Source organism: Thunnus maccoyii, chromosome 17 (genome assembly GCF_910596095.1).
Source record: "Thunnus maccoyii chromosome 17, fThuMac1.1, whole genome shotgun sequence".
Taxonomy (NCBI): Eukaryota; Metazoa; Chordata; class Actinopteri; order Scombriformes; family Scombridae; genus Thunnus; species Thunnus maccoyii.
The window spans coordinates 15,647,018-15,658,172 of NC_056549.1; the positions used below are offsets into that span (position 1 = coordinate 15,647,018).

Genomic DNA, 11,155 nt, shown 5'->3' on the forward strand with positions numbered 1-11,155 from the left:
GTTGGTCAATATTGTATTTTAAAAACACAGACAATCTGATAACCAGACAGTGTTTTTCCATTGCTGTTCAGAATTGCGGTTTCCTCCTGTGACTCCATATAATATGACATCATGCAAAGGGACACTTTAACAGAGAGATATACAACTGGGGCCGCCACACTCAGTAAACACAATACCAGTGTATCCAGTTTCAACTTTTGCATTTGCCAGTCAACCAAGCCCATTTGTCTCCACTTACACAACAAAAGGAAAAGACAGACACCCATGACAAAAAGATGAAACAGTAGTTCAGATTGTGGCATGTGGCCAACAAGGAAGAAGAGTGCAAGTGTTTGCGTTCAGCAGGCGCAGTAAAGGATGGAGTGAAACTCGTTATCTCCCTCATGAAACGGCTGCTGCACGCAGCACATGACAGTCTAGCCAGAACTTTGGTTTCACCGAGGTTTCACTCACACACCACCTGCTGCTGTGTGTGTGTGTACTGATTGTGTAGACAGGCAGCTATCCAGTGATTGTGTGGTTGAAAGAGAGAGAGAGAGGGGGGGGGGGGGGGGGCAAGGAGCATAGGTCTTACTGTTGAGCAGCATACTTGTGCAGGAGGACCCTAATCCCCTGACTGCTCTGCTCTGTGGCACACTGTTCCAGATTAAGGTAACTCTGAGGGGAAAAAAGCCTCTCGGGTGGATATTTTGGCACTCAATTACAATTTGGCACATTATCAGGAACAGCTTGGCAAAATCTGCTGCGGCAGGGTGGCAGATCTGGCGTGGCATTTTTAGCCGCCCACTGGGTCCCCCTACACAGGGTGTTTCCATACATGATGCTTCTGTTGCTACTAATCACTATATTATAAAAGAGCTTTAGCTAAATCTGGCCCCTTTTATGTTTATTACCTCACTTAACATATGAATTTACATTGGCACATCCAGCTTTGCTCCTGACTCAATCCATCTCTGCTTGTTTGTTTTCAGCATTACCTCACACAACATAAGCCTCTTACCAGGCATTATGGTGACTAATGATTTATTTCCTTTTAATGTAGGCAGAAACTTTGCTAAAGGGTAAAGTTTCCACTAATAACAGGATGATATTTGGCACATTTTGTTTGGTCTTGAAACAAATCACACCCAAATTACCTGCGAAGCAAAGATCATAAACACATTCTCACAAATACATTTAATATTTACCCGACCAAAGCAGTTTCAAACACTTATTCTAAAGTTTCCATCACGTGTCCCCTTATCCCCTCCAGGGAGTTTACCGCTAAGGCGTCGGATGGATGATGAGGAGGAGGACATGTCACGGCCCATCTCGCAGCCCTGGGGAACGCCCTTTAGGGACGTCAAATACGAAAACCGAGCCACGCAGATCGCCGGACAGGCCCTCCCTACTGTCACCGCTGCTGTGCCCACGTCGCAGAGCCACAATAACAACAGCATCAGCATCAACGCGCTGTCCTGCGGCTTGCCTCGCATACCCTTTCACGGTAAGGAGGGGCGAGATATTGTGAGCCTGCTTACAGTTTTAGAAACTGAGTGTACAGAATTGAATTAAGTATTTGTCACTCTGATTATCTGGTGGGTCAATCGCTGGAAACTGTCCTCAAAGCTCCAAATGATAAAAATTGATTTCAGACAGTTTAAGATGAGAGCTACACTCTGGTGTTTTCATTTTTCTTGGTCTGTGAGACAAACTGAATTCCATATAAAATTATTAAAGCAAAACAGATAGGCCTAGAAATTAATTTTCCTTGTAGCTGGGCGATCCCCTAGTAGTGTAAAATGCCTACTGAGAACTTGAGAAACATGCTATTCTAAGAAACAGTTTGTTTACTGTGTATATTTAAGTTTATCTGTCTTACATAATACCCAGTAAATATGTAATTAACCTTAAATTTGATAAATGATAATCACATTCTAGCCTTTGTGGTGCTGGAATTTTATTTTTTTGCATTATTAAATAGCATTTATTGAATAAGAAAAAATAAAAACAGACAACAATAATTTCATACATACATAAAGGTACATACCCACACTAATACGTCCATCAGTTTTAATTCAATATTGTTTTCCCGTGTCTAATCAAATCAGTGTGACATCACCCTGATTGAATTGAATGAACGTTGAAGTAGGAGGTTGTTTGTTTGTTGACTCAGTGTCAGTGTGTGAGAGGTACATATTGTTCTGTGTTTAAAAGTCATCAATACATAAACACCACTGACTCTTACTACCCCGTCGTTCATTGTAATCTAACCAGTAATGGATGTCATGCACTTGGCCCAGCGCCATTTCTTCTCCCTAAACAGTCCCTAGCGCTCCGTTTTGGTAGGGATGTTATGGCCCACGATGAGACAGAATAGCGGGGCATTCTGCACATGATAATATAAAAAAATTGTTTTCCCTCCAAGTGGCATGACTGCAGAGGCGCATGCTCAAGGCAATGAGTAAACTCAGTGACACAGCCCACAGAAAAGAAGCAGTTCACTGAGGCCGTTGTTGATTTAATAAGGTGTTTGAGTTTCCCACCTACTAACACTCTTTCTTGTTTGTGGACTCTTCAGTTGTACTCAGAGTATGTACCTTGTAATTTGTCCATCCACGGGAAGATATGATAAAACCTGTTCGGGTTTCAGAAAGCATTACGACGGCAGTGTAAAGTACAGCAAATGCTGTATGTTTGACTAAGCTAGTCATACACAGCTGTGTTTGAAGTAACAGTAAATCAAGATAGCTTGGCTTATTCTAAGATTTAGCCGTATACTCATCTGACAATAAAAACCTCTCTCAGCATTTTAGACAATGAACACAAGTTTTAAGAGGCTTGATACTTTCCTTTTAGGCAACGCTGGATTACGCTCACATTTCCCCGCTCAGTTTGAGCCTATGGAGGACCGGGGAGAGAGGCAAATTGAAGAGGAGGAGGAGGAGGGGAGAGGGCAGGAAGATGACAGGATGGCAGAGAGGCCCGAGGAACAGGCAGGGGTGAGCGTCGAGGCGCAAATTGGCCGAAAACTTCGGGAGATCGGAGACAAGTTCCACCAGGATCACGTTGAACTGGTAAGCCAGAGGTGGATCCGTCAGTGTCCATACAGCTTGTATGCACACTCAAGCACAAAGTGTGAAAGTGCCAACTGTATGAACACACGTGGACTTATATTACCCTAAAGAAGACACAGATTTTTGCACATTTCCTAGAAAGTGCTGCAGCAAGTGACACAGGGTGTAAGTGGCTGCTAGGACACACATTGTATTTTCTTGTGGAACAGAGTGTAATGCAAACTTGAGACAAAAAGTTTGTGTGTGTGTGTGTGTGTGTGTGTGAACTCTTTATGCTTGTCAGCTTTTACTTGATTGGATACAAGGTTCACAGCTACCTTGTGCAAGTTTGCAGCTCACTCTTGGGAAGAAAGGGACAGAACATTTTGCCAGCTGGATTGGCCACAACCCACACAGGATAAAAATAGCCTGAGCAGTGATTCAACCGCTTTCTTGGCCACACTGAAGGAAAAATCCTAAATCACTAATAAGGCAGGATTTAGTCATTTCATACATGATACTTAAACTAAGAAACTAATATCACAACGATCTGTTACAAAGACATTTTTGATTGACATTGATTCTTAGTTTGACATTGTGGTCAGTGTCATCTGTGTCATATAAACCACAGAAATGGTACACTTGAACTGAACAGATAGATTACACTGCCAATACTGTGTCAGTAGCACTGATACCGTGTCATTACAGTCAAAAGGAATATTAGGGTTAAGTTTCCTGGTCTACAAAGACAGAAGAAAAGAAAACAAATGAGTGAAATCTATGCTCTCATCTGTCCCTGTAATTGTACTGTAATTTAAAAGATAAAATCAACTTTCTGTTTGTTTCTTGTGTGCTTTTCCTGAAACTAGACAGTTTTGCATATCAAGTGTGCTGTATACTGAACAGTCCACAAGAAGCACCAAAACTGGGACGTGCCGAGGCTTTAGGGATGATGAAGCGATTAAAAGTAGAGGCTCACTGTTGCGCAGCTCCCCGGGGAATAGTTAAGGATATATTCCCTGTGTAGTTCATGTTCTGTAGCTAATTGTGCATGTCAAGAAAAAAAAATCCACATGGAAATATGGCAGGACAGCCTCACGGATGTCTTTAAACTTAAGAGATGAAAACATGTTCCACCTACAAGGCTGCACGCACACTTCTCTGTTCTCCCTCTGCAAGGTTTGGTATCACAGTGTTTTTGATAACAGGTCAGGGGGGCGGCTTATATCAGTGTTTGGAAAGCAGTTACCGGACTGACTGAGAGCTAACACTGGTCACATGATCGCAAACTTTGTTAATGAGTACAAATATACTGGGAGGGGTATCAAGTTTCTTATCTGCTGCTGTGACTGTTTTGCCATGGGGTCTGTGTGGATAACAAAGGTGTGGTTTATAAGTTTTGCAAAGCACTTGACTCTGTGGTTAGTGGAGAAGGAGATATATATATATGTAAAAATCTTAACAAAAACCACTAATAGATTAAGAAAGAGCACGTCTGATCGATGCGACTGTCACGAACAGGAGTGAGCAGCATGTCTGTGTCTGGGTAGACTCGGCCGGCTGTTTATATGCTCGTCTAAAAATAGAGTCTGACTCACACACTTATAGACGCAGCCAGTAACATGACGGCTACCCACAATACCTCAGTTGTCCCGCTGACTGTCTCAGTGTGTGCGTCTTTGTGTGTGTTTTGGTTTGTGTGTGTGTGTGTGTGACTGTGCGACAGAGAGATAAGAGAGAACATTTTCTTTTTTGTCTGCGAGGCGCTCGAGTTGGTTTTATCCTGCAGGATCTGATACTGCTGTTGTAGGAATATTCCAAAGGGAGAATAAGTGATCCTTTATGATATCCAATCACTTCTCTGCTTCTATTGTTGGACTTTTTTCACTTATTTCTCTGAGGCAGAAGTTGCCAGTGTGGGCTAATGTGTGGGTTTTATGTTTACGTGAAGCAGATTGTATTTGAGGTTTGAGTCTTATCTGTCAGTTTTGACTACTTTTCGGTTGCAAAGTGTGCCCATTAAAATGATAATCCCCTCCAAACATGCACATTGTCAGTTTTCTTAATCGTCAGAGTGCATTAACCTAGAAAGGGCGAACAAAATACACACCGTTCTCCACTACCCACGCAAATGAGAGCAGAAAGATGAGCCTCATGTGGAACCAACCAGAATACTGTTTAAATAAGCTCAGCACTGTAGAATTAAGGCAATTAAGGACAATTAGGGTTACATTTAGCGGTGCTGGTTCAATGCAGTTCAGTCTGCTAGTTCTGCATCAAATAGCCTGTGGCAGCCTCTGATTGCTAGGCTGGTAAAGACCTTGATGGAGAGAGCAGAGAATGAGATTGTAACGAGAATGCTTATGCAACAGGCTGCAACATCTGAGCGCTGGCTGTTGCCAGTGGGAGCTGTGCAGGATCAGAGATGGGGGGTTTGGGGGGGGGGGGGGGGGGGGGTTGCAGGGTGCAGCAGGAACCCCTTCATCTGTCTGTAGTCCACAGGTTCTGCACACCCCAATAGGAAATAACAGAGCTGGGAGAAGGCTTTTCCAAAGGAGGGAACAGTTCCAGTTTCCTTTGCTTTGTTTTGGTAATTTTTCAGCTGACTTCGCTATTACAAGAGAGCTGTGATGAAACATGTAGCACGTTCTCTGAAAGGGTTTCACTTTGAGGTTCTTGTTTAGAAGTCAACAGTGCAGATTTAATAAGAGGAACTGTCTAAAGACTGAGGTAGGGAGACTTGAGTGATGAGAGACAGCTCCTGGGGGTTAGAAATGTCTTGTTCTTCAGTCATCGGCCTGTAGAGTTCCTCTCATCTAGTCCATCCTCCGTATTCTCCCCCTAAACAATAACATTGCACCTGATACATTCGGCAGACGTATCAGGCAGGACCTGCGTGCAACAGACGTGTTTGCTAGACACAAGTTAATGTTGTGGAAACATCCAGCCCCCCTCGGTCATATGGTTTTGGCTCACAGGGTTTACCACAGTTCACAACGCTTTACCTCAAAAACCTGTTGTGATGAAATCGGAGAATGCAAATATAGATCTGTGAAGTGATTTTCACAACCGATAAAAGTCGGACAAGCGTAGTAATTGTGATTAAGCACTGTCCATGTGGAATTTTAAAAATATCTAACGTCTTCCTCCTTGATGCTAATAAGTTCTTGTCTTATTTTTCTGTCTCCTTGCAGTTCATGAGGCACCAGAGACAAAACCTGCCTGTCTGGATGCGCCTTACGATGGCCCTGTTTGGCTTTCTGTTTCCAAGACAGGCCGTCATCCCCCGCCTGAGGGGAGAGCAGAGATGAGGGGACTTCCTGCTGGTCCTTGCCTCGGCCCTTGTCCCCCTCCTCCCCTCATATATAGACAAGGGACCAGACTTAAAGAGATGGCACTGTAAGATGGAACACGGGTTTGGATTTTGTTTTCTAATTGAATATGAAGATGCGATGAAGAAAACACTGGTCACCGCTGGACGGAGACTGATTACAATTCTTTTTTTTGTTGTTTTTTTCTGGGTTTTTTGGGTTTTTCGCCTCTCCAAGAAGAAGCCATTGTGTTTGAAGAGATATTTTCGAAATATTTGTAAGATTGCCTATTTTGTACAGTAAACTGCTCTTTGTATTTGGTATTTCAAGTCTTGAAGGACCTCCATCAGTCCAGGGAATGCCTTATTCTCTCCTGCCACAGTACAACTCTTTTGCGTCAAGGAGATCATAAGAAAGAGATTTAAGATTAGGCCATGTTTTTGGCGACAAACTGTGGATGTGGACATTTCTGTGCTGAAGTTACTGACTTAAAACCTTGAGGACTCGAGGCACGTTTCTAATTTATTCTCAGAAAAACAATAAGCCCTGTACTTATCCTTTACTGTTCCACACTGGCTAATTTGAAAATGGTTGTCACAACATTGTGGCGGTGTTGCACAACTGTGCTGCACTGCTATGTTTTACCAACTTCCACTGTAGATGTAGAGACATTGTATCAACCTGTGTCTTTTTACTGGTGTCGGCCATCAGCATCTCCACCTCCAGTACCACTCATCTTGTTAGAAGTGGCCTAATCCCACTGTGTAGATTCAGATCCTGTTGATTTAAAGCATAAATGCATGCATACTTGAATTTAGGTGTACTGCAGATATTTTAGTCAAGTGACTTCAAGACGCAACATCGTAATTGTGATTACTCTTTCAATCCGTGATCATGTGTTTGTGGGAGTGTGTGCTTACTGTTTCCAAAATCTGCTGTAATTTTGAAACCAAATAAGCACAAACAAAGTCGAACAAGTCTCACTTGTGGGATTACAATCAGGGAACTGGAAACAATCAGACAGCTGAAAATATTTGGAAAAAGTGTCATTTTCTAAAGCTTTTCAGGAGTTTGACAATCACAAATTTGCCCTTTGCTGCATTGTGGGTCGCCTGTGAGAGAGATGAAACTAGGGTGAGCAATATTCAAGCCAGTAAAAGGAGTAAAAATCTTAGGGATCAGTTGCTTTTGCAATCAAACTGACATCTATAGAAGGACATTTCCCACAACATGGTTGTGTTCTTAATGAAATACACATCTTAACAAATATCTCTACCACTTTGTTACAGAAAAACACTTTGGGTTAAAGTTACAGAAATGCATTTTTATTTTATTTCACTCCAGTTGTATCTAAATGTATGAAATATCTCAACTCAACCTCTCATACAAGTGCTTTCTTTCACCAAACGGCCAGTGCTTCACTGACAACTTAGTAAGAACAGCTTTTGTACAGTTCAGACACCGTTTTTATCAACACAGACACATCGGGGCAGATATTTTATACACCCTCGTGTGACGACTGCAGCATTTTGTGCAGCAATTTGCAATGACACAGCCACTGTTCTTCAATGTAAGGTTTAACATGGAAAAAGTCTGAGGACTCAAAATAAGAATTTCTCAGTAGATGTATTATTTCAGTCTGTTGTAGATTCATATGAACTTTTGAAGACACTGATGGGTTTTATTCTTCTTTGTTTTCTTCAGGGAGTAGTTAATAAACATGTTGGTTACCTGGTGCTTGTTACAAGCTGCCTTTGTTGACAGAGGAATCCATACATACTTCATTCATGCTGTCAGTCTTTGATTGATGCAGTAGATGACGCTCAACAAGCAAAGATGTTTCATTAGTGTTTCCATTTTCCAAAGCAGTTTTTTACTCAACATGGAAGTGTGTTACAGATTGTCAGGAGGGTTTTTTTTTCCTTTACATGAGTCGCTGAACCAAATGTTTGTTTCCTGCAAACACTGAACGCTGAGCCAATTCAGATAGTTGTGACACACTCGCTGGTCTTCAGTCCAAAGCCTCTGGTTCTCTCTCACCCAACATCTTGTTTAACTACTCCCTGACCTTAACGAGAACAAGTTTCATTTTGTTCGGTTTCTTTGAGATAATTTATTCTAATTTATTTTTGTGTATATTTGCTCAGTGCTACTGTATAGATTGCTATCTCAGTGTGTACAGTCCTTTTTCTTCTCATTGTTGATGTGCATTCAGTTGTGTGTTAGATGCCAGTGTGTGGAGAGGTTGGACTAAAGCCATGTGCCTCGTGCGTTCTCACACGCACGGTGTGAGTCTTTATGAATCACGTGAACAACAGACAATCAAATGTACAAAATGTGCCTTGTGAGTAACAGACCTGCCACATCATCATCAACACTTGGCATAATTACCCAAAGTCACTGGTAACAGCTCTTGTTTCAGTTGGGCTCTGTGAGATCAACAGATACAATAGCGTTGGCACAGACAGTACAGCGTGTTCGTTGTGCCTTGATACAAAAAAAAAAAAATCCAGTTTGATTCCTCACATCAGCTCACGAGGCACAGGCTCAACCTTTGACATCTCTCAGCACGGAACGGCGAGTTTCACCACGCAAAACCTTCTCAAAGTCAGAAACGACTGTTTGCAATCAATGTGCACTGTAAAAACAACAATTTTCTTACCTGTATACTGTATTTTGCGCCTCTCTGTTTCTACTCCTGTGCTGAACTTCCCCTCTAGATTCTTGAAACTTTTTAAGATCTGTAATATGCTGGATCTGGCCTGGCTAGTCTGGGTTTTTGTGCTTTATTATCTACAATCTAGTAGGGCTGTGGGTTTACATTTGAAGGAGGAATGAGCCACCATGGTGCCCAGTATTATTTGTATGTGAGGTGGGTTGAACAGCCATCCAGTCGGTGTGGTGTTGATCTGAGCCTGTCGTCGTTACCAACCACTGCTGCAACCCTGACGCAAATGAAACATTCGTTATACGTTCAACCTTCAGTGTCTTTAATATCAAATTTCTTCGATCGGTTTTTTGAACATCCAAGAAAGAATGCATCTTTGCTGTCAAGTGCTGTGATTTGGTGTTTTTTATACATTAGACATGAATTTGACAGCTATTATTGCTATCTATATTCAAAATTTTAACAAAAATTTTCCATACCTTTTTGTAAGAAGATGAAGAAAGAACTACAACAACAAAACTTTTTTGCTTTTTCTATGATTGCTTTTTTTTCAATGTTGTGGCATTTTTCACTTTTGGATATTGCCAAGTCTGCTGTGTCACTCTCAGTTCAAGGGCTTTTTTTCAATATATGTAAATGGAGTAAAAATGCATGTCCAACATTCCTGGAAAAAAAAAAATCTGTATCTTAAGGGTTTGAATGTAAGTTAATGGAGTGAAAACCACAATATCTCTGTTAATACATGAACTGAACAGTGGAACTTATTTCAGACTCCTGTGCTGCGCGCCAGGGAGTTTGTATTGTCTTCACATTGCTTTCTTTACATTCAGAGTGGTCTCAAGGATTTCACATTCATGTGTCCTATGAAGTGAGACCCAGTCCAGATGTAGCAGTTTTCATTCAAGCATTGGCTGTGTTATCTTTGGGACTGCTCTGTGTCTACTGCACACTTTCAAACAGCGCAGGACATGGAGGGATGGAGGGAACAGAGGATGGGGGATGTTTGTTCTTTTTCTAGTGCAATATGCTGTACATAGGAGCTTGGCTCTCGAAATCTTACAATTTCTTGTTAAATGGGTACTTTGCTGTTTTTTTTTTTCATTAAAACTTTATTGACAATTGAAACAGCCTGTGTTTTGTTTCTTATTTTAAAAGCAGTGTTCACACACATACAGTAAACAACATTTTTAAGCGCACACACAGTGTACAGCAGTAGTAGGAAATGTAGAGTTCATACAGTTCAGTCAGAGACACTCACATCAGGGAATTGACCATTTATAGCAAATCTGAGCAGCGACAAGGACTCTGCTTGAGAGAGCTAATCCCTGCTACTAACTGAAAACTACTAGAGAAGTAACTACTGAATGTAAATACATTGAAAGGCTATTGCTGTAAAATGCAGAACATAAATTGGTTAAAAATTCAGTTCAATTCAGTGAAAGTGTCTCACTTAAACCCACACTTATAAGTCACCCACATCATACAAGACAAGACTCAGGTTATGTACATTAATACAATACCACCAGGACCAGTTTTAAGAAATAGTGAGCCTCTTAAGTTATGTAGGCAGCAGTATCAGCAAGGACATCAAAGGACATCACAGCAAGATTGGGGAGAGAGTGTTTTACTCTGTGAGTCCTAGCAATATAGCCTGAAAACAAAGGATAAAGGATTTATATGTAAGAGCAACATCAAGTCCATCATAATGCACACCAGGGTTCTCCATGTGTGAAGGACTGAAGCATTCTAAAATGGCACTTGAGATATGGCATCTTCTGGCCTAACAAACAAACAAAAATGACCTTCAGTAGAGCTGTGATGGCCAGATTTTTTCAGCTAGCCAAGAATAGTTTAACTTGAGGGGAGACTCAACATGTTGCCAAGCCAAGGATATGGGGAAGGAGAAGGGAATGATGGAGGTGGGGAGGGGGGGAAATAACGGCTCATGGCGTTATGTCCCACAGGGGAAGAAGAGGATTAATCCTAATCCTAAAAATGAGAAAATGCAGCTGAATCAGTATGTGAGGGAAAGGAAATAGTTTGACACAATACAGCATTATAAATGAATGTTTCCACTTTTAAAGAGATCACAAAGTGAATAGTTCTCACAGTGGGTCCTAAAATAATTTGAATTTTTAATC

The 11,155-nt window shown here is 41.5% G+C and overlaps 1 protein-coding gene across 1 annotated transcript; it reads left to right on the plus strand.

Moving 5' to 3' along the window:
• The first annotated feature begins 573 nt into the window (after positions 1-573).
• On the plus strand, positions 574-7,159 carry bmf2 (BCL2 modifying factor 2). The gene is made up of 5 exons (XM_042390916.1): positions 574-651; positions 972-1,011; positions 1,253-1,486; positions 2,839-3,056; positions 6,230-7,159. The coding sequence occupies exons 3-5, from the start codon at positions 1,276-1,278 to the stop codon at positions 6,344-6,346; spliced, it is 546 nt and encodes a 181-aa protein (XP_042246850.1). The 5' UTR covers positions 574-651; positions 972-1,011; positions 1,253-1,275; the 3' UTR covers positions 6,347-7,159.
• The last annotated feature ends 3,996 nt before the right edge of the window (positions 7,160-11,155 follow it).

Bases quoted from the DNA above. Each gene is read 5' to 3' on its own strand.
- bmf2 (XM_042390916.1), top strand. From the start codon at position 1,276: ATGGATGATGAGGAGGAGGACATGTCACGGCCCATCTCGCAGCCCTGG. The intron at 1,487-2,838 runs GTAAGGAGGGGC...CTTTCCTTTTAG, and splicing joins GCCTCGCATACCCTTTCACG to GCAACGCTGGATTACGCTCA. The intron at 3,057-6,229 runs GTAAGCCAGAGG...GTCTCCTTGCAG, and splicing joins ACCAGGATCACGTTGAACTG to TTCATGAGGCACCAGAGACA.